At 40.2% G+C, this 23,426-nt stretch overlaps 2 protein-coding genes across 2 annotated transcripts in view; one reads left to right on the top strand and one right to left on the bottom strand.

Moving 5' to 3' along the window:
- Window positions 1-1,365: 1,365 nt before the first annotated feature.
- Window positions 1,366-7,979, top strand: HSPA13 (heat shock protein family A (Hsp70) member 13). The gene is made up of 5 exons (XM_088539364.1): window positions 1,366-1,412; window positions 2,144-2,484; window positions 4,457-4,670; window positions 5,014-5,181; window positions 6,690-7,979. Exons 1-5 carry the CDS (start codon window positions 1,388-1,390, stop codon window positions 7,358-7,360), a joined length of 1,419 nt encoding a protein of 472 aa, XP_088395490.1. The 5' UTR covers window positions 1,366-1,387; the 3' UTR covers window positions 7,361-7,979.
- A 4,112-nt stretch (window positions 7,980-12,091) lies between these two features.
- Window positions 12,092-23,426, bottom strand: part of LOC104580975 (ATP-binding cassette sub-family C member 1) — a 31,280-nt gene continuing 19,945 nt past the window's right edge. The window contains exons 19-28 of the mRNA XM_088539330.1: window positions 23,244-23,398; window positions 21,995-22,150; window positions 20,807-21,006; window positions 19,842-19,968; window positions 19,167-19,268; window positions 18,117-18,260; window positions 16,376-16,534; window positions 13,867-14,033; window positions 12,735-12,929; window positions 12,092-12,257 (exon numbers count right to left, since the gene is read on the bottom strand). Of these exons, the coding sequence (XP_088395456.1) occupies window positions 12,146-12,257; window positions 12,735-12,929; window positions 13,867-14,033; window positions 16,376-16,534; window positions 18,117-18,260; window positions 19,167-19,268; window positions 19,842-19,968; window positions 20,807-21,006; window positions 21,995-22,150; window positions 23,244-23,398 (1,517 nt within the window). The 3' untranslated portion in view covers window positions 12,092-12,145. The remainder of the gene's footprint in view (window positions 12,258-12,734; window positions 12,930-13,866; window positions 14,034-16,375; window positions 16,535-18,116; window positions 18,261-19,166; window positions 19,269-19,841; window positions 19,969-20,806; window positions 21,007-21,994; window positions 22,151-23,243; window positions 23,399-23,426) is intronic.

The following is a 23,426-nucleotide window of genomic DNA, read 5'->3' as shown; positions in this document are numbered from 1 at the left end:
AAACTGCTTTCTCAAGAAACACTGAATGTACCTTTCCACTGCTGAACAACCTTCTTCTAAGGCTAGCATCCCCTCCAACAACGGAAGGAAAGGAAGGCACCCCTGGGAGAGTAGGTAGAAGATGCTTTTAGGACTGCAGCTGTGCAGGACTCGATTGAATGGACCTTTTTTCCGTGAATGCCCAACAAACTAAGCCCTGCAAGACCCTGAACTTTAGCTCTCCTAATTTTGCAGATCCAGGAGTTCAGGCATCTTTCTGCAGGGTTCAGGAACACCCATGAGCAGGCCTTGAGGCGCCATGGAGGAGAGACGGGAGAAAAATGAGACCCTTCTGGACTCCCAGGCAGAGGGCCCACGCTCAGTACGTCTACAGGGAGCGGAAGGGCCCCTGCGGATCCAGAGTCGCAAACAGGCTCAATGGATGTGCGACGGTATCGGGCACCCTTGTGTGGGGAAGCAGGACAGCGCGTGCAGGAAAGGGCGCCTGGAGGTTTATTAACCTCGAGGATAAAACCGGTGCCAGGCCTATGCTTTAGGAAAGGATAAGAACTGCGAGGTGAGGTTTTGTCATGGTATTTTGTGTTCTTTTTTTTTTTTTTTTTTTTTAAATCCATAGATAACAGCATTCCTACGGAAGCGTGAAGTTTCAGATGAGCCTCGTGTATGTGCATTTCTGCATGTGCACGTGCTTGCTGTCAAGCATCGCATTTATGAATAAAACCCAATTTAATTACACTCTGTCTTCACTTCAATAAACCTTTTTTTCTTTCTTTTTTTCCCCTGAAAGGTGCATAAGTGTGTGCATACATCAAAACACGCATGCCTGCTCTCGAGCTTAGGGGTGAAGAAACACCGTAAACAGCAACCACAAATTTTCCCCCCATGCAAACAGCTTCGCGATGACTACAGCTAAAATGGTGACAAGTTAAAGACACCTCGATTGGGTTATGAAATATGGAAAAGAAAAACAAACAAACAAGAAATCAGGCAGATCCATAATTACAGGGATGCGGGGAAAGGGCGGGGTGGGGGGGCAGGCAGCGCTCACTGCCCCCTGGCGGCACCGCGGCGCCACGGCCGGGCACGGCGAGCGGAACTACCGCTCCCGGCAGGCATCGCGCGCCGCTACTGCGCACGCGCTGCCGGAGGGCCGCCGTGCATCCTTCCCTCCCTTCTGCAACGGCGGCGCCGCGCTCTCTCCGCCGATTGGCTGAGCGCACCCGGAAGAAGGCGTGGGGCGCGGCCTGCTGGGCGTTGTAGTTTTCTCCCTGCGGGAGGCCGGTTCAGGCCGCCCTTGTGGGCGGGGCTCGCGCCCTACAGGTCCCGGCGTGCCGCGCGGCCGGAAGGCTCCGTCAGCAGCCGGCGCTGGCCGAAGGCGCGGGGCGCCATGGCCGGGCAGATGGCGGTGCTGGGTGAGCGCGGGGCTTGGCGGGCTCTGCGCCGGCTCTGGCGCCCGTGGGCGGCTCGTGGCGCCGGGGGGCTGCGGGGCCCTCGCTGTCCCGCTCTGCCCCTCGTGAGCGGGTCGGCGTAGCGGTGCCTGTGAGCGGGGACGGTGCTGGCGGGCGGAGGGGGGCTCCTCGGGAGCCAGCGCTGCGGCGGGCAGAGTTGGGGTTTCCTGCTTCCTTCTTTAGATGCTTTGAGTGAGATCGAAGGAGGAGTTCTAATGGGAGTGCTCATTTCATCCTGGTTTTGCATGACCTCAATAACCAGCTCTCCCTTAGGGACTGTTCATAGGCGATCCCCGGGAGATTGGCAGTTAACCTATATTTGTGAAGCACTTTGTGGCTGGAAAAATAATTAGCACAGGATGTTGATATTTTTACCTGTGTTGCACCTCTTTTTATGAGCCAGCTTAGACGTTAACGCTAAGAGTTTCATCTCTGCAAACCAGGCAGGTAACAGTTTAGCAGTGGTTTGTAACGGCACAGTTCAGAGACCTGAACTTGCTGACGACCTCTGAAGAACCTGAGAACTACACAGGTGGTTGGTGAGGCTTCACAGAGCAAAATAATTCCGCATGAGGTGCAAAATACAACATGATCTTGTTTGCCCTGATTTCTGAGTTTGCAATGGTAGATTCTCCAACCCTGTGGTTTTACTGCAGTGCTTGCTTATTTATTTATTTATGATTCCTGTATTTCAGGTTCGGCAGTTCTGGCTCTCCTGTTAGCTGGCTATTTAGCGCAGCAGTATTTACCAATGCCAACACCGAAAGTAATTGGGATTGATCTTGGCACAACTTACTGCTCTGTTGGTGTCTTCCTCCCTGGAACGGGGCAAGTGAAGGTTATTGCGGACGAAAATGGTCACAACAGCATTCCAAGCATAGTGTCTTTCACAGACAGAGAGGTCTATGTGGGCTACGATGGCCTAGAACTGGCCGATTCAAATCCACAGAACACTATATATGACGCCAAAAGATTCATTGGAAAAGTCTTCACTCCAGAAGAACTGAAAAATGAAAGTAGCAGATATCCATTTAAGGTAAATTGCTGTATTCTTGAACCATATGATGGGTGACCAGCTTTTCTGACCCTGGGAGTCATTCAGCAAAATCTGATATGCCTGAAAACCATAATATGCAGTTTGTACATGTGGGGATGAGAAGGAGAAACAAAGCTGTAGAAGCAGGAAACTACTGGCTGGATGGCAGAGCTCAGAGGGTGGTGATCAGCAGTGCAGAGTCTAGTTGGAGGCCTGTAGCTAGCGGGGTCCCCCAGGGGTCAGTCCTCGGTCCAGTCCTGTTCAATTTATTCATCAATGACCTGGATGAAGGCACAGAGTGCTCCCTCAGCAAGTTTGCTGATGACACGAAACTGGGAGGAGTAGCGGATACCCCAGAGGGCTGCGCTGCCATCCAGAGGGACCTGGACAGACTGGACAACTGGGTGGTGAAAAATCTCATGCAATTCAACAAGGCCAAGTGCAAGGTCCTGCACCTGGGGAGGAATAACCCCAGACACCAGCACAGGCTGGGGACTGACCTTCTGGAGAGCAGCTCTGCAGAGAAAGACCTGGGCGTCATGGTGGACGACAAGTTGACCATGAGGCAGCAGTGTGCCCTCGTGGCCAAGAAGGCCAATGGGATCCTGGGATGCGTTAAGAAGAGCATCTCCAGCAGGTCGAGGGAGGTGATCCTGCCCCTCTACTCAGCCCTGGTGAGGCCACATCTGGAGTATTGTGTCCAGTTCTGGGCCCCACAGTACAAGAGGGATGTGGAGCTGCTGGAGAGAGTCCAGCGCAGGGCTACAAGGATGATCAGGGGCCTGGAACATCTGCCCTGTGAGGAGAGGCTGAGGGAGCTGGGCCTGTTCAGCCTGGAGAAGAGAAGGCTGAGAGGGGACCTGATCAGTGTCTATAAGTACCTCAAGGGAGGGCAGTGAGGAGGATGGTGCTGGCCTCTTTTCACTGGTGACCACCGGCAGAACTAGAGAAAATGTCCAGAAACTGAAACACCACCACAGGAGCTTAAGGAAAAAATTCTTAACAGTGAGGGTGACAGAGCCCTGGAACAGACTGCCCGGAGAGGTTGTGGAGTCTCCTTCTCTTGAGATTTTCAAGACCCACTCGTACATTGTCCTGTGCCACATGCTCTAGGTGACCCTGCGTGTGCAGGGGGGTTGGACTAGATGACCTATAGAGGTCCCTTCCAAACTTAGGAATTCTATGATTCTGCATGAGAGTTGATAATGATTTTTCAGAGACAGTTTCCTTTACTGTGAGATGTTTTTTTCTGGGTAACCTTCCAGGTAACTTCTCTTGAGCTAGCTTTGAAAGTGAAGCTTATACCTTAACATCACTGAAACTTCACCTTTGTCCTGAGACTAAAACCTAAAATAAAAAGTCAGTCATGATTCCTCTTTTCCAGTGTATTTTAGCTCCTTTAGTACTTTTTTCCTAGCGCTAAGTGGACAAATACCAAATATCAAATACTTTTTATTTAAAGTATTGTGTAAATTTAGCATGGTGTAGTATTTGCTGAAGCTTTATTTGCAAATTCCCAGGTATCGGGAACAGTCTTTTGAATTCTTTGCCTGTCAGAAGTGTTCTTGTACCAGCTTGTTTGCTTCCTTTAAGAAAGAAGAACCTGTGGGATGCTTTTTCAGTGTGGGGACATAACCATGAAAAGGATTTCCTGCATTTCTGACTGTGATATTGTCACGTATAATGTTGAAGTTAATTGCACAGTTGCCAGGTTTTCAACTATTTTTAATGTATCTGGCTACCATGGGCTACAATCCTTCTGATGTATTCCAACCCTTTAGTGGTTTTGCATGCTACTCAAAATCAAGAAATAAAAGTGTTTCCGGCAAAGTGGGTTTTGGGTGGCAGAGTACATTGGCAGACCATATACAGATACAGCTTTTTGAGGGTGCAGGGCAGGAGCAAGGATGTATTTTTTTTGTAACAAAAAACAGATTTCACATATCTGGATTTTGTTGCTGTTTCCTTCCAGATTTTAAACAAGAATGGATTGGCTGAATTTTCTGTGACAACCAACACAACCTTTCATGTCACTCCAGAGTATATTGGCTCCCAGCTGCTTCTGAAGTTGAAGAGAATGGCAGAAGACTCTCTTGGCATGCCTGTTTCAAAGGCAGTCATCTCTGTACCAGCAGAGTTTGATGAAAAGCAGCGCAATTCTACCATTAAGGCAGCTAATCTTGCAGGTGATGTCTCTTTATTCCAGTGTTTTCCTGTTAATACTAAGGCTATCGTTAGGTTTATTTTATTACAGTAAAATCTTCGGGACTGATACAGAGTTAAATGGCAAATCACCAACAGAAAACTGTGGAATTTTATAGTTTATTAGCAATTGTGAAGAACACCAAAGAACTCTTGGGTTGCGAGAGATGCAGCTGATAAAGCTTAAATAAGAAAAAAAGCTTTCCAAGCAGTAATATTTGGTGAACTGTCTCACTTAGATATGATGTTTTACTAGAGGTAAACTTGTTTGAACATTAGTGATGGCTGTATAATTGTGAGTGTGACTTAATTTCTTTGCTCTTGTAGGGCTAGAAATTTTGCGCGTGATAAACGAACCCACTGCTGCAGCTATGGCCTACGGCCTCCACAAAGCTGATGTGTTTAATGTCCTCGTGGTGGATTTGGGTGGAGGAACGTTAGACGTTTCCCTGTTGAACAAGCAGGGAGGGATGTTCCTCACGCGAGCCATGGCAGGTAAGGATAAGACTTTGCTTTCTCAGCAGGGGGATGGAGCGTTGCTCCTGAAGTCACTGTTAAAAAAGCCTTGAAACACACTGCTCTTGTAACAAGGTGCCCTTTGAAAGTGTTCTCTGCTGCCTCTATGGAAAGTTAGGTTTGCAGCTGTCTGCAGTAGTTGAGAGATGCTCAGGTTCTGGATGACTCCAAAGTAAGAGCATAATTTAATCTTGCCCATTGCTCTTGATGTTTATGCCTAGTGTAAGTGGTAGCATGTGTTAAAATACTTTGACTAAACTAGAACGAGTTTGAGGGGGAGAGGAGAGGATATAACAAAGCCTTCTATCACCTTTGTGTAGCTGAGCTGAGAGTATCAACCAGACTGAAGAGTTTTTAGATGTCCTTGCCTTGCTTTTGTCTCCTGCTCAGATGGGCAGGGGACTGGCCTGCTGTTAACCCAGCAACTAGTTTTGTAATAGGTATGTGCCAAAGTGATGCATCACTTGGCAGAGAGCCCTGGCAGCAGCCTCTGGTAGCACTGTGGTGGATACACAACTGCTTTGCAGGTGACTTGGACTCAGACAGATGTAAGAGGTGGTGCCTCCTTTAGCTTTGCCTCAAATGGATGAATTTCGTGTGATCTGCTGCTTTGCCTGAGCATAGGGCACCAAGCAGCATTTAACAGCTTCATCCTGCTTTATTTGAATGGGTGTCCATTAAACTGAGTTCTTGCTTTCAAACAAAACAAAAAGGAGGAAAATAGGAGGAGTCTTGTTCAACATGGATGAAAATTTATAGGCCGTTTCTAGGATTGAAAGGAAAGCAAGAGTAATTATTTAAATGCTATTGGGAAGGTTGTTCAGGAATATCCTTTGAGAAGAAATTGGGAATGGACGGTACTTGTTTTCTAGTGGCTAAGATGTGTCTGTTTGATATTAGAGCTTGGAGCTTGCCATCTGCATTGCACACCTCTGCCTTCACCAGGGTATGTGCGTATCCGTCAGGAGCACGTAACTTGCATGTGAATGCATGAAGGCCTTAGCTTGAAATGTTAAAGCAGTCGTCCTTTTGAAGCTGTACTGCAAAAATGCAGAGAGAAAGGTCTACCCTGGGCAAAGAGAAATTTGCTTTGAGACTGAAAAACAAAAATAAGACGTTCTGGAGAATACAGCTACAGGACTCTGGCTAGAATTTTGCCTTACTACAATTTCTGCGTTGCTCATTCTGTGTAGAAAAGAGCTTCGTGACTTTTTTGCTGTTGCACAGTAACAAAACTCTCCTGCGTGCAAGGGAAATTCTTCAGTTACTTGCTAAGTAAAAATCTTGAAAAGGGCTATCTGCCTTGTATTCTTCAGTGAGTAATAATTTTATCAATCTTTCCAGCATTGTGAGCTCTTTCTCTGTGCTTATTGCCCTAGTATCACTGTTTTGGCTCGAGAACCACCTCTAACTAAGAAACGATGTATTTTGCTTTCTGAAGTTTTATTTTTTTATGATGCCTGATGCACTCTATTCTGATGTTTTAGGTAACAACAAACTTGGAGGTCAGGATTTTAATCAAAGGTTGTTGCAGCATTTGTATGCTCAGCTCCATCAAAGGTATGGTTCTCTACCATCAAGAAAAGAAGAAATACATCGACTCAGGCAGGCTGTGGAAGCAGTTAAATTAAACCTGACTGTGCACGAGACCTCTACAATAAAAGTGGCATTGACTATCCCAGAAAAGATTACAAAAGATCTTCCAGAAAGTGAGCTGACCAAAAATACCATGTTTAAAGACAAGCCTTCACAAATAACAAAAGAAGAGAAAAATCTTGAAGGAGCAAACCCACAAGCACAGAACAACTTTGTCACAGTTGTGTTTGAAATGGAAATCTCTAGAAAGCTCTTTGAAATGTTGAATGAGGACCTTTTTGAGAAGATTCTTGTGCCCATTGAGCAGGTGTTGAAGGAAGGCCACCTACACAAAGCAGAAGTGGATGAAATTGTGTTAGTTGGAGGTTCCACACGGATTCCTCAGATCCGCAAAGTTATTCGAGATTTCTTTGGAAAGGAACCTAACACCTCTGTAGATCCTGATTTAGCTGTGGTAACGGGTGTAGCCATCCAAGCAGGAATCGTTGGGGGGTCTTGGCCTCTCCAAGTTAGTGCTGTAGAAATTCCTAATAGGCATTTACGGAAAACTAATTTTAACTGAAAATAAGCTTTCCCATTGCATTCCATTTCTCCAGTGCACTATGGCAGTGCATACTTATCTCACTGGCAATGAAGCCTAATCTTAGCCATATTATATTCTTTTTTGTATCTATACCAATTAGGTGCTGCTGGACATCTAGATTTGTTAAAGCTAAATGTTACTTTAAAGGTATGAGTGATTTTTAAGTTCTGAAGTGTCCCCTGATGACTTATAGATGGAAATATCAGATGAAAATGCTAATCATGCATAGACACATTCTCTAATTCGGGATTATTAGCAAATCCTGAAGAAGTGTTTGTTTTAAAATGAAAATATAAAGGGAATGTGACCAAAGGTTGCAAGTAACATGTTATTGTGCTATAACCATTCCCATGTTTAATATATTTACTTTAAGAAATGTGAATCAATGTTGGCGCACATAGCACTTGCAGTGATGAGCTTAAAGTTATTTATTAAATTGAGTCATTTGAGCATTTAAGCACCTTTCTAAAAGGCATGTTGCAGCTTGAATGAGATTTACTCATTCACTTGATTCTTCTGCTGTTCATAACAGCATTTTATTGAGACTATGTGGCAAATTCTTGTCTCGGTTCAGTCAAACCATAATAAGAAATTTAGCTCTTGTTAATGCACAGTGCTGCTTACTGTGTCCGCAAGAGCTGCGTTCCTGGTGTGTGTTTAATTGTTACTTGTAGGTGCTGCTTTCATACCACTAATATTCTTACCAGAGAACAATAGCATTCCCTCCAATTATTTATAATCCCCTTCATATGAAAACTGTATAAACTTTATGTATTCTTTTAAAGTTATGCCTGTACATCTTCCCTTGAATTTGACCAACACAAATTTCTTTTTTGTGCAATTACACGTTACCTCTTTCCCTGTCCTCTGCCCCAGCCTCACTTGTTTTTTTTCTTCAGGGAGAAAGTTTTCCTGAAGTTTTAGTAAATGAAAAATTCCTAGTTCTTTTGTACCTTTGGGCTAGTATCTCTGGTTTGCATTTCTTGTCTATTCTCCAAGGCTAGAGATTGCAGCTGTTGTTCTGGGATGAAAATGGTGCCTGTACCCAGGGATTTGAGGTAACATATCTTGGGATTTTATTTTAGGCAAGTATTTATGTGTCTAATAATCTAGCAAATGCATAAGGAGAAATCAATACTCATTTTGGTGTCTGAGCTCTGCTCTCTTTAGAGAGTTACAGCAATTTTTAAAAGGCTAGATACGTTCTTTTTTGAGTAGATCTGGCTTGCTGCAATGAACATTCATCCAGCCAAGACTCTCAGGTAGACATTCAGTAACAAACCCCAGTCCTAGCCAGGTAAGCGCTAGTGGCAGTTGGTACTAAGAACTTTTCTCTGACCCTCAAATTATTTTTTTCCCTTCATATTAAGGTTGCCCATATAAAGTTTGGGGTTTAGATTCATGGTCTCAGCTACGCCTATAGTGTGGACTTACTGTCTCTGTGGTAGACTTGATTGATGGCGCCATCTCTTTAGTTGTGCTGATTCAGCTCTTTGGGTCGCTGCACTGCAAATCATGTCTCTGAAAGTAATCCAACTTAAAAAAAATAACAACGTCAAAAACTCTTAAATTGAATCGTAGTTTCACATAACCACCAATGTTCCACCAACATTGCTTAGCTGAACAAAACATTCCCCAAATATTGCTAGGCATCCATTTAATTTCACTGAGTGGAAAACCAAAGTGATTTTTTTTTTTTTTAATATAGGATTTTTTTTTTCCTTTGTAGCTCTTCAAAATCAACCCTGAAAGTCTGTGTGGAGCTTTCAGTAAAAAGAGATAATGTATTCAAAAGAAAATATTTCACACTTACAAAAGTGAGCGGTGAGGGACTGAGGTGAATATAACTGTAACTCCTCCCTTGAAAGAAGTGTAGCTTCAGTGAGCTTCGGCATGAATGCCAGTATACAGAGCAGTTCTCACGCAGCTGCTGTCTTTGCCTTGCAGGCCTTGTAGGTGTTTAAAGTCTTCAGTTGTTGTGGCCTTTCCTCCTGCCCTGCTGTAAATTCTTCTCCAAGTATGCTGGAATTACAGCAGGTCTTAAGTCTTAATTTTTAATGCACTTTGTGAAATGAGCAGACCTGCATAAAATCAGAACCATATGGCAAGTTTGGAGGAGTCTGAGAGCAACTTTATAATGTGAAACTCTCAGTGCAAGTAAATGACATATGTCCACTTTGTAGCACTGTTAGCAGAGTTAAACAGTGAAGTTTCTTTCAGTATTAATCTGGGAATTGTAAAGGAGGGGTGACTTACTGTTTACTTGAACTTTGCAAAAGGGTATTTATTCAGATATCTCCACTTTTTTTTTTTTTAATAGAGAAGTTACTGTACATTGGATATCTCACAATGCATCCTTATTTATTAGATAACTTGATGGCAGAATTCTTAGAACAGTTATTTATTTTGTATCTTTCGTTTTGGTACTGTTTTGGTACAAAACATTGAATTTCAAAGATGAGTGGAACACTGTACAAAAGGGATCTTTCCAGGTATAGCTGTGTGCTGCTTACTGGAAGAAGTCTCTGTTACACATAGCTATTTGAAGGTTGAAGACTTTTACAGCCCGTTTTTCAAATCAGAGTAATGTTGCCTATGGTGTAATGCAGATACTTACATAGCCCATGCTTGTTTCATGGATTGAAATTCTGAAAGTATAAGATGCCTCCATAATTGTATGTTCCTGAGTTGTTTTCAAACGCAGAACACAAAATGCATTTTATAAGTAACCTTTTAAAATGTTTTTAATAAAAGTAATTTCTCTGTCCCTTGGGCATATCTTGTTTCAGTTTTTCAGGGAAAGACTTGGAACAGGTAACCAGTCCTGTTAACTCCTTGAATTCCTGGGGGATGAGAGGACAAAGTTGTAGCGCCCCACTGTGCCAAGGCGCTGCTCTAGCTTGGAGTGAGATCTTTTCTAGGGACTGGTGCAGAGGAGTGTTAGAAACAGCCGTGGCAAGGAGAGAACTCAGCACTCTCAAGCTGCACTACTGGGACAGGGACTTGAAAATGCAAAAAACCTTGTGCATTGGTACATGGAAAAGCAAGGAGGGACTGGTAGGAAACAGGGCTGGGGGAGGGAATCTCTCATCAGAGAGGGAAAGGGACAAGCAGAAGCAGCAATGAGCTCTGGCCCCCTAGGGAGCTCCCAGCCCTCTGTGCGTGGGGCTGCTATGGACCTTCCCCTGCTGTTGGTCAACAGCTGGATGGACATGGGCAGAGCAAGAGGAGACAGCAGCCTCTCATAAGGGCTCCAAAGACATGCAAAGGGAAAGCTGGGGTCAGGCCCCTGCAGAGCAGGAGCAAATTGCTCACTGAAAAGTTGCAGGCAGGAATGGTGGCTGTGGTGGTTTCCAAGCAGCTCCTCTTGCTTCCACGTGCAAGTCATTCCTCACATGTAAGGCAGGGTAAAGCTCAGGCAGAGAAAAATGATTTCTAGAGAATCTGGAAGATGGTGGAGTTTCATGGGGAATATTTATTTTTCCCCCTGCATCTTAAACCCAATCTAGAATTTCCATGAACAACCTCTACCTAGCAGGCGGCGGCAGCACAGTGCTCTTGAGGCAGTGAAGACCTCCTGAGGGCAGCCCAGAGACAAGAAAGGGCCTCCTGCCTCCTGTGAGCGCCAGGTGCCTCTGGCTGGTGGGGGACACCTGGGCAGGGCCTCGGGTTAATGAAGTGAAGGGGCTGGAGTGGGACTGGGGCTGGAAAAGGAAGGGGCCGAGGTGAGGCCACCCGCTGGGCTGGTCAAGGGCAAGGCTGGAGGCCTGGGGGCCCTGGCTGGGTCCTGTGATGGTGCCAGGAGAGGCTGGAGCAAAAGGAAGGCCAGGGCTGGGAAACTGGAGAGGAGCCTCCCTGGGCTGAGGGGAAGGTGCCTTAAGCTGACTGTGTCTTTCAAGGGAGGGAGGAGCTATAATAAAAACAGAAATTAATGTGGCCTACAGGATGGTGTAGATATACACATGTAGGTTTAACTGACACTGTCAGTAAATTCTGCTTTCTTCTTTAATACTAATTTAATTTACTAATTTAAATCAGTGATTCTCTGTAATTTAATTAGTGGATTAAGCTTTGTACTAAAATCTACTATGAAAAAAATCTCCCCAACTGACTCTTTTTCTGATTTTTTTTCACCATCTGGATTTGTAATGTTCAATGGGATACATCGAGGTGTTCTTCAGTTTCCTTTTAACCCGGTGATTGCAAAAGTAAATCAACTTTAAGGAGCAAGTTTTTTTTGTTGTTGTTTTTTTTCTCAATAATCACCAAAAAAGATGCAATTATGCATGTCCTGAAACTCTGAACCAAATTATATCAGCCTGTATGTCACTAAAACAAACATTTTTGTTTTTGATAAGCTCATGATAAGACTGTATTATAACTAAATCAATCAGTATAATGCTCAAACAAATTAATTATATGCTTCTTAAAAGCAAGGAGAGAGACAAGTGACTCACACGAACTGCCAGATTTATTTGTGGTCTGTGTTTGCTAGTACAGCATTTAAAACATGCTTCGAAGATGATTATTTCATTATTCCAGTGCCAGTATGATCAAAATAAGTGCTTTGTATAAAAGAGATAAAAAAAGTTATTTTAAGAAACCTGATCAATATACACAAATTTTAGCTTTAGTAAATAGCAATGGGAAGAGCTTTCAGGGAAGCTAGTCTGCTTCATAACATCAGGAATACCACATATCCCTAGAGCATTTACAGGAGTAAAGAATTCTCATCTTTATTAAGAATTCATTCGTTGCATTCCTTCATTTGGTTATCCCAGCCTCTGTGACCATTTCAGAAAAAGTACCTTGCTGTTGCAACAAATTATGGGGTGTATCGAATTCTAGAATTCTTCCTCTGTCCAGAACAAGCACTCTACAATGAAAAAGTAGAAAAATTATGAGAGGACAAATGAGCCATTCGGATATATTGTCCAGTCCAACTAAAAGTATCTGTTAACTGGTACTCTTACTTGGAAGAAATCTCTTTGTATGAGGCAGTTCATCTGTTCATAAAGCTAGGAATTTCTACCTTTAAAAAAAACTTTTGAAAATTGATTTTTTTTCTCGGAGAAAATTCCGTAATGTAGTCTATCTCTTTTAGTGAGTTATATGGTTTTTTAATGTACCTCGGGGGAAAGTGTTAATTCCCTTCTCTGCTAGAACGGAGAATTAAAACACAGATTAGCAGTATTTAATATCATACACAAGTTTTTCATGATACCTTGAACTGAATGGGTCACAAGTCACTGAGGTAAAGAAAGAAGTGTTAAGGTTGTCAAATTTAGTAGGTCTGAAAACTGATGTGTCCAAAGGAAGGCATGTGTTTTTCAAAAGGTCTGTCCAACCTTACCTCTCGGAATCCATGATTGTATGCAACCTGTGGGCTATAGTTAGTATTGTGCAGTTGTGAAACTCTCTTCTGATGGTGGACTGCACCAAGTGATCCGTTTCTGTATCAACAGAAGCTGTTGCCTCATCTAATACCAGGATTTTTGTCTTTCGCAGCAAAACACGGGCAAGACAGACCAGCTGCCTCTGCCCTACACTGTAAAAAATACATTTGAGAAGGTCAGGTCAGTCAGTTTGAAGAAGGGGGAACAATTTATTTTCCTCCCTATTAAAACCCAAGCATTTGAGTTGATATCAAGCTGAAACTAGGAGGGAGTGTATCTGTTGTGTCTTCATTAGCCACACTTTATACATGTAGAATGATGGGTGAAATATGTTTGTCTCATTTGGGAAATTTTGATTTTTTTTTTTTCAGCATACCAGTAATAGTTAAGGTGTGACTTCTAAAAAACAATTTATACTTGCAGAACTTTTTATGATAAATCTGGTCTTTCCCTCAACTTCTATGTTCACATTCTAATATAGACTCTGTATAAGCTGGACGGATAGCTAAACCACTTCTTAAATAAAGGATGTTCAGGGTAAGAGTTTTAATACTCTTACAAATGTTTACTTTGGTGTATGCCTCCTAGAAACTTCTTCCCGGAAATGATCTGTCCTAAAAATTCAAGTTAATATTCCATATAGCCTGCTATATTTGAACTCTTGTAATTATCATTACAGTGTTCGTATACTGTTAAATTCTGGTCTGCCCTTTTGCTGCTGAAAGCTTGAGTATGTGCATCTCCTAGCATTCAGAGTCCTTCTATGTTAAAAGTCTCCCCTTCCCTGCATATCCATGTTGTCATGTTGCTCCAATTGGAAGACTAAGCTAATTTGCTTAAGCAGTTAAGGCAAAGGAGCAAACTCTTTGTAATTGTGCCTTCTCTGCAGATATTTATGAGGCAACACTATCATCAGCTGGTGCATGAGGCCCCTCACAAACTCAGCACCTTTTAGACACTTGAAGCCAGAAGGCTCCATTTCACTGACCCCACACGTAGCTCTGGCCATAGGACACTGCACAGTTGTCAACGAAGAGGAAGGTTAGCACTATGAGGAAACAGTGCGAGAGCACTTGCTTGTTGCTATACCTGAGGTTTTCACCACCTTCAGCAATCTCATGAAGCAGCTTCTTTGGGAGTGACTGAACAAAGTCTTTTAAGTCACACAGTTCCAGCACCTCCCACAGTTCAAGATCAGAATGTTTCCCAAGTGGATCCAAATTTGACTGCAGTGTCCCAGAAAACAAGATGGGATCCTAAACAAGAACAAATCTTGAGTACAGATTTCCAACACAACCCCTGAGAAATCTGCCATAAATTTTTGTTAACTTTTGGGACAGGAAAAACTCACTTTGGAAATGAAGCTTTGCAAAAAAAAAAAAAAATACTGTATTCTGGAGCTGGTGGACAAAGATGAAAGTACACGGGGTCTCAGCATGCCCCATTCTTTATCAGTGTGAAAAGTGAATGGCAAAGATTTCTCAAATGTATTTTGTGCTACCAGTTCAAAGGCTGACTGGAGATCTGCCCAGCATGTGGTAACTGAGACAACATACATATGAAAATATTCATACTGGCAAGTTTATAAAGTTGGATACCAGGTACTACATTCGCGATCACAATTAAGAAAAATTGAAAGGCTATGATTTTGAGTTAAATTTTCTTAGTTTTCTACGGGAAAGGTGATGTATTCAGCAATGAAAACAACAGCAATTATTGTATAGATGTGTACTCAATGAGCATCATGTGCTTCTGTTTATGAAATAACGTAGGGAATATCTGGAAAGTGATATACAGACTAGTAACCCCCCATCAGGTATACAGAGGAGGATATGGGTCACCTCCAACATTTCCTAACGAGTGAAAGCTTGTTGTCTACAGTCTTAGTCGTGTTTGAACACCTTTGTATACACAAAATATTTTTCTTAAAAAGACAAATTTTAAACATCAGTGCTTGGCAACATATGGACACCTGTACACATTATAAACAAAACTGCTATTTTTGGAGGCAATGGACAAAGGGCAGTAATAGTGGATTGTAACCCAATGTATAGACTGTAAAAGGCTAGTACTATCTGTTAGCAAGTTACGTGCAGAAAGAGAAGTAATAACTTAATAGAGGCCTAAAAATGACTAAGTTACCATGGGATGGGATCTTGTGAACGCTTTTAATTTACCCTTCATATTACTTGCATTAGATCATCATAAAAGTAACTTGCTAATCTATACTTCATTGTGAATGCTCAAATTGCATGAGATATATTTGATTATATTACAGGATTTGAATAAGTATGTGTACACTGAAAGTTCTGGCTTCCAGCCTTGCCCTTTCTTCTGTTTCAGACTTCCCTCTCCATCCAGTTCTACTCTCCCTGTTACACAGTTTCACACTCTGGACTCCATCTACCTGCTGAAATTTTCCATTTTCCACACTTCAGGTTGTGCTGACACACACACACACACACACACACACACCATCAGTGTGCTAGCTGCTGCCAGCTTGTTAGTTAACTCAAACTTTTCTGTACCTGCTTGCAGTTGAATTGCCTTCATCTGGATTCAGTAAACATCACACACACTAAATCACACCCGCAACCTGCAGCTGAGAAATACTGAGCAGCTTACAACTGCTGCACAAGCTGTTGTGCAGATTCTTGGCTCATTAGCTGATGGGAGAACTAAATCCTAATCAACTAATTTACTGAAACACCTAAACCGTTTTGGTTTAAAAATTCTTCCCCTAGCCTCCTCTCCCTGCGCAGTCTATGGTAGAGACACAGTAAACAGATTAACAGGGTTCTATGGAAATTCCTCCTATGGAAAGAGTCATATAAACTTAATGCAAGTTACACCAACATCAACCACACAGGCACAGTTGCCGTAGTGGAACTGTGAGAACATGTGAGGTGTCTCTAGGTGACCATTAAATTTATGTTTTAGGTTTTACCTTCTATTACGGTATTTCATAAGTAAGTTTGATTAGCACAATAACAACAATCCTAGCGATATATGAACAGATCTTAAGTTTTCAACCCTGTTTTGAAGTAAGCAGAGTCAACTCAACATGACAGACAATAACGGATTAACTTAAATAGGTACACAACTCGTGTAATCTATTTTTCACTTTATTACCTCTATTCTTCAGAGAATCGTGTAGTTATTTTAAATATCCTTGGCTCTTGTTAAAAACTAAAAACATCACATGTAGCTATAAATCTACAGCATCTGGAAAACACACACGTTATTACAGCTAAGACTCTTAAACTAAGTCTGGCCAAATAAGACCTAATATCACACCCGTGGTCTCACCTGTTTCAAGGCTTCTTTCACATTAATGCCAACAAACATGCAACTTTTTCAGGATAGCTTTATGCCACCAGTACTTAAGATTTAATCTAATCTTAAAGCTAAGACTCAAATATTTAGTTCTAAAACTTGATAGGCTAGTGCACAATCTGTTTTCAAAGATCAGTAAATTACTATTTGATTTTTATGCCCACCTTGTGACAATCTTTGGACTTACAATTTCTCACAAAACATTCAGTGATGTCTTGCGTCAGTCAACATTATAATTGCTGTCTCTAAAAACAGATCTCACCTGGGGAATAATGTTAAGATTTCCACGGAGGTCATGGAGCCCAATAGTGGATATATCAATTCCATCTATAATTATTTTGCCTCCAGATCCTTCTAGAACTCTAAATAAGCAATTTGTGAGTGTTGATTTGCCAGCTCCTGTTCTTCCAACAATTCCAACCTGGAACAGGAAACATTCTGATAAAGACTATAATGTCCTATACTATGCATTATACATGAAAAATGATTTGTAATTTCAGTCTCCACTTTCCGTTAAACACTTTTTTTTTTCCTGATATGCAATATTATAGGTAGATAAAACTATATAAAAAAAAATCTTGGTACAGAGGCTTGTTTAAAACTCACTTTTTGGGCAATTGGCTCAGAATCCCAATTCTCCTTCAGAAGCTGAACCAGCTGTACCTGGTTCAGAGGGAAGCCATTTCTTTCAAACACTCTTGAGCTCACACCAAGGTCTCATGCTGTGTTCCCTGGTCCCAAGGTGGATTAGCACTATTCTGGCAAAATATTTCTCTAAAGAAGTATTTAACACAGTGAACAACAAGTTCTATTTTAAATGTGAATCCTCCTTAAAACTGCCAAATTCAGCTGGAAAATCTAATTGGGAATGTGTCTATCCACTCCTCTGAGAGGAAAGCCTCTTCACAAGCATCATAAGATTTAAAGGTCACCTCTTCACACAGGCACTAAAGCAGCATGGACCGGGAGCAGTTCACGTTTCCCTTCATGTAACGTTCTCAAGCTGCCAGTTTCTAACACTGCTGAGCTGCCATTCTCATGAGGAGCCTCACTCGCCCATGATGTTGTGTTACTGCAGCCATTAGCCTCCTCTTAAAACATGCAACACGTTGGCATAAGCAAACAGCAGATGTTTTTCCATTTTGTTCTTAAAAATGACTTGGCTGCATGAGCTCAGCACTTGAGGTACTTGATCTTCTACAGGACTGGACAATCAGTCTCAAGTTCTAACTGGAATTCCAAGACAGTTACTCTAAATTTAACCGTGGAGTCAGTATAAATGGGTGGAACTTTACTGCAAGACCAAAAGGTATAAACTGGCAATGAATTATCAAAAAAACTTCTCTTAGTGCAGAGAAGGTCAGGAACACAACTACACTTAGAGTAACACTGGCAAAGATATTAGAGTCTGACAAGGTCGAGCAGACAAGTCGGTATGGGTATGGTATGGGGACAGCAACTGACCCAACTGGTGGCTTCTGTGATTACAATTCTACCTCAGCAGGGCTAACTGTAAAGGAGTGCACAGGCGTCTGCTCTCCTGCAATATCAAATGTAGGGTCTGACCAATTCTAATATAGCAAATTAGAGAGCTTATGTTTATACCAATTAAGAATTTTTCAACCTTGGCTTGCCTTGGTTTTTATGTAGTGAAAGTTACAAAAAGACTTTTTTTGGTAACACCTTTCCCCTAGGCATTTTTTTTTTCAACTAATTGAAAGTTATATAAACATTTATATCTAATTCATAGAGGCTCTTCACAGTCAGCGTTGCAGGGGAAATAAAATATTATCCCAGTTTCTTACTGTGAGTAGAGGAAAATATTTTTCCACTTTCCATTTGTCTTTCTTTAACATCTGCATTTAAAATTTTCCCTGTTCAGCATAATCTTGCTGTACATACTATTAGAGTCTCTCACCTTTTTTTTTTTTTTTTTTTTTTTAAGTATAAAGTTCAGAAACAGAAGTTTTTATGCCTGATTTATTTCTTATTATATACAATACCTTTTCTTTACTCCGTGTTTGGAAAGAGACATTATTCAGGGCTAAACCAAGATCTTGTCTATACTGAGCCTTGTAGTTAATAAATTCTATAATGCCTCTGTCGGGCCATCCCATGGGTGGCCTTTTTGACATAATCCAGGGTTCCTGGAATTAAAATCATGGATGTTTCAGTATATGACAGCAAAAATATTACAAATTAACTAAAGATATTAGGCAAATTATACGAAACTCTGAAAGTCCAAGCAGACTTAGAATAATTCCAAACGCAATTAAAGGGAGGAAGACTTCAATTATTTTACCAGACACTGGATATCAACAACATTCAAACTTTTTTTTTCCTCCCTCAGAAACCATCATCATACATATTCAGTTAAAAAGTTTAACAGGGTAGTTGCTAATAGCCTGGTATCCATTCCGTCAATTCACAGCCTAGAACTGAATGTCAACAGTTGCCTAATCTCCTAGAAGTTTACAATGCATAATTTACAAGAAACCTTTTTTCTTCCCAAAACAGGAGAGAAGGAGAGAACAGAAAGATGCAAACAGAAGCAAAGAAATAGGAAAAACTGGGGGAGGAAAAACGAGAACAAAGAAATAGAGGAAGAAAATGTCAGACACAAACCAATGCTCTTGGTCTCTGTACTTAATAGAAACACTACTCTGATAAAAGGACAATAACCAAGGAAAATTGCAAGAAACGTCTCTTCAGCCATGAGGGGGCTGGCAGGCCTCTCTTCCCTGTCTTCCTGCCTTAAAATGTTCCTCTTCCTTGCACAAATCCAAGAAAGTTCATGTGAGCTGTGTCTAGCCAACAAACACTTCTGTAGAGAGGCTGAGAAGGATGCCAAGAAATTTCCCAAAACAGAAATAAAACTGCAAGTACAATAAATATAGTGAAGAAGCTACATATTATTCTCATGTAAAAACTTTGAGAAAATATGTAATAGCAAATTATAACTTATTACTACTCTCTAATATTAAATTCAATACACATTAAACATTTTCTATGCATGCAAATTGAATATTTATCTTCTCAAAAAGAATGCTTACCTCTTTATCCATGTTTGCATATTCACAGACTCTTTCAATTGAAACTGCATTGGTCTCAATCTCACATGCTTTTCGCACCCAAAAATTAAGACTCTGAATTATCTGAGGGAAAAAAAATGCATTGTAGAATATTAAAAAAAAAGAAAAAAATAGTAAATTTCAAAGCATACCTTGAATTTACTCAATTCATAGGGTCAGATGCTTAATCACTTACTTTTTGTGTATATTCAAGCTATGCTTTAAATACCTTTTCACCAGTAAATATTACTGTATTACAAGATACCTTCCAAATCTGGCTCTCATATATAAATGTTTCTAGTAATTTTTTTATGTAAGCTTTCCCACACAGCATTAGATAAGTTAGCAAGAATCAAATATGAATGACATTTGAACACGAGCAAATTTCTTTCCTGTTTCCGATTTAATAAAATACTTAAAAGTAAACCACACAGGTTTGATTAACCTTTAATGAATACTCATTAAATAAAAATTAAATAAATATTCAAAAGAAATGGATAAAAGAATTAAGCTTCCTGAGACTAATGGTATTCAAAGAAAAATTCTGTTCTGCCCACAGGATTCAATTTCGCTGATGCTTTTATTCATCTATTCAACTGTATTCTTCCCTTTTCATATGTAACAGAACAAGAACACCAAAACTGTACCATTACTTACATTTAGAGCATATGATATGGATAAACCCACTGTAGAAGAATTCACTGCATTTCCAGCCAGCACAACAAACATTGCGGCAAAGAACACCATTAAACTGCCTAAAAATTCAAGCCTGACAGATAGCCATCTGTAGTAAAGCAAAGTAGGGGGAAAAAAGTGAATTACCTACATTTTTTTTTTTTTCACAATATAGTGAAAAAGTAGTGAATATAAAGACCCCGTGACGTTGGTCTCTCAATCTATTTCATAAAATGAGAAAAAACCTTTCCCATGTTACTGAGGGTTAGGGAAGGGGAATATGACAGATTTAAAGTAATTTGTGAACTACTAGGTGAGCTAGGAAAAAAAAATGCAGGTCTTTCAAATCCTGGCCAGTCTGCCCTTCATTAGTCATACTGCCCTCCTACTCTTCCTACCTTAAAAAAATTCAGGTATATGAATGAAAATCAGAATGGAAAATCCCCCCTTCACAAACCTCTGCCTGTAACTGCATGAGATTCAACATACTGCATGATAAAAGACGAAGGGGAAATGCATTTATTTCCTCAGACTTGGGAGTTAATTCACAAGATATATCTATGTTGTAGGCAGAGACACCAAGTTACTTCTACATGAACTACTGAAATATAAATTAGATTTGTCATAAATTTCTAAGAGGAACATCTAGCTGAAATGTAATACAGTTCTTGTCTAGGAACTATCTGTAAACGTCTATCTTTTTTAGACACATTCTCATCCTGTAGACAGTGCATTCACATTTTCCATAAATGTGAAAGTTTCCGGTACATAAAGAATTCATCCTAATGCTTAAATATAATCTATGTGTTCCTTACAAAGAGCAATGTAGAAACTGCACTTGTCCTTTCTTCTGTTTCTCAGGGGCTTTACTCTGGGTGAAATAAATGCTTAGTTATGGAAGTGTACAGAAAGGGGGCCGTCAGAGTTGCAGAACTGCTGAAAAGTACCTGTTTGAGATGACGTTATTGTAAAAGTAAACCAAGTTCTCATACACCACATCATTATTTTTTCTAATGAATCTTTCCTGGTGGCCAAATGCTCGAATTGTTGATCCCCCTAAGAGAGTCTCACTGAAGTGGGAGATCACAGGAGAATGTGATGCTCCAGCTAGTCGTCGAATCTGTCGTGAACTTGCTATGTAGTAGCGCTAATAAAATAACACGGAAAAGAGAAGCAGGTTTTAAAATTCTAAAGTTTCTTTTATGTTGTTTTAAACATTTGCCATATTTTCTCCATTTTTGAAAATATCCAAGTTATTCGCATGAATTTTGAATATGAAAAACTTGGAAACATCTAAGTCGGAATATCTACAAGATAGAAAAGTTATTTATGCACATCACAGGAAAAAAGTCTGTTTGGGAATAGTAACATTGCAATGCTGACATAAGTGCAATATGGTGATCTAGCTAAATTCAGTAATTCAACAAAGCTGAAATAAGAGCAAATTATTTCCAACTGTAAACAATATACCATACCACTGGAGGTGTGTAACCACCAAATAAAATTTTGTGAGCTTTTAAATCAGAATGCTGTTTTTTTCCTTACATGAAAGCTAAGGAAAGCTTAGCTTTTTATTTCTTTATGTAATGATGGCTGTATTTAAACTCCTTAAGTAAAACTGAATACACTTGCATCTTGCATCTATAATCTTATTTTATTTCAGATTCCCTTAATCACAGATCTGGAGTGTCAAGCAACAGGTATGCAGGCATCAGTCTTTCTCAAACACTCTCTTTTTAGCTGACATTCCAAAAAATAAATAGCACAAGTATGTTAGCCATCGTTTTATTTAAACGTTTTTACATATGCTGTTTCAGGGTCACTTTTCATTTTATGCCCCCACTTTTGTGAGATAGCTTGATCAACGTTTTTGGTAGCAGCTGTATCAATGCTGTATTGTTCAAAGAAAAAGAAAATACAAAGAGAACAATATACAATGTTCAAGTTAAGAAGTGTTCTAATTTCTTTTTAGAAAGCCAGGACACTTTTCCAGGAAGGAAAAAAAAAAAAAAAAAGTTCAGGTGTGTTCTGTATGTTTTTCAGTTTAAGGAATAATTTATACTTGCACCCTTGATCATTTTGCATATTTCATGCACATCCATCTAGAAATTTTTATAAAAGCTTAATGAACTTACTTGGATAGTAAAATACAAGTACCCCAGAGGAATAACTACTACTACAAATAGCGGAGAGGCAGATGTGATAACTAGAATGGTTCCAATAACATCCAGCGTACAGTTTAACCAAGTTCGTAGGTAGTAATGAAAACGTATGTCCACTACAAATAAGTCCTGTAACAATGCACAAAAAAATTACTTTTGTGAGTTAATTTCACTGAAGACTTCAAAGTAATATCATTTAAAAATTGAATCAAACTAAAATATCTTCAATAACAATTACTTGAGAAAAAATGACATCTTAATAATAGATCTTAATAGATGTTAATAGGCCTTTGTTACTGCCTAATACTGGAATAGATACAATATCTTCAAATGAAATAATATGCCTAAGAATTGACTCAGAGCTGGCAAAGACAAAAATGAACTTGTTTAGTTTACAGAAAGCTTACTTCATTGAAAAGCAGACTGGGAGGTTAGTGCTTATCTCTTCTTTGAGTTTCTGTTAATGATTCAGCAATGTACTAAAATATTATTAATTCCTTATTGTACAGCATAAAGGTTTCTCAAACCCAGTTGATAATATATTGCAACCAAAGAGGAGACTTGACTCGGAAGCCAAGCCTCAATCAGCTACTCTTCCAGTGTATAACACAATAACTCCAGAATCTATTTCACAGAATATTCGTATCAACCCTACAGGCCAATATATAGTACTTGAAATGGTCTGTAATGCAGTGTAACAATCTACTTATGAGGATAATGGAAAGTATTAAGTTCGTTCGTAACATCTGCTCGTGTGTTAAGGATTCCAATTAAAGTCAAAACACTACAAAATAGAAAATGTTATTCACTGTAAGTCTTTATACACCTAAGAACTTGGCTTTGTTATATTAAGTATTTTTTGAAATAATATTTAATTATGATATACAATAAAACACCAATGAGGAATATATATAAATTAAAAAAAGAAAAAAGGGAAAAGAAAAACACAGATCAGGTCTGGTCATACTGAATAAATGTTTTTTGAGGAATGGGATTCTAATGATCATAGAGTCTAATGTAACTTCAACTTACAATAATGTTTTGACAATTTTTGTAAAAAAATAGTTTGAGACAGTTCTATAACGTTTTATGCACTGAAGTAACTTTCCATTTCTCAACACTGCATTGGGCTACTTTGTTGTTTTTAATTTTAAATAACACTAAGTGGAACTAAAACTGCAGTCACTTGAAAATCAAATATAAGCAACAGTTTTCTCTATACCTTTGTGAATCTATTGATGATCTGACCTACAGGATTAGTTTCAAAATGCTGAAGAGGAAGGTGCAAAACGCTGTCCAGCATCTGGTGATGCAGTGCCCGAGAAGCAGCAAGCGATCCCCTGATGAGCACATATGCACCACAGCAAACAAGAAGACCTCGTGAACAAATAAATAAAAAGACTGT

Source organism: Tinamus guttatus, unplaced genomic scaffold (genome assembly GCF_059628265.1).
Source record: "Tinamus guttatus ecotype Peru unplaced genomic scaffold, ASM5962826v1 Tinamus_guttatus_pri_ptg001602l, whole genome shotgun sequence".
NCBI classification, from domain to species: Eukaryota; Metazoa; Chordata; class Aves; order Tinamiformes; family Tinamidae; genus Tinamus; species Tinamus guttatus.
Note: the sequence above shows the minus strand (reverse complement) of the source record. Positions and strands in the feature narration are given on the sequence as shown.

Coding starts and splice junctions, on each gene's coding strand:
- HSPA13 (XM_088539364.1), top strand. CDS start 1,388: ATGGCCGGGCAGATGGCGGTGCTGG. Junction 1,413..2,143: donor CGGGCAGATGGCGGTGCTGG/GTGAGCGCGGGG, acceptor CCTGTATTTCAG/GTTCGGCAGTTCTGGCTCTC. Junction 4,671..5,013: donor TAAGGCAGCTAATCTTGCAG/GTGATGTCTCTT, acceptor TTGCTCTTGTAG/GGCTAGAAATTTTGCGCGTG.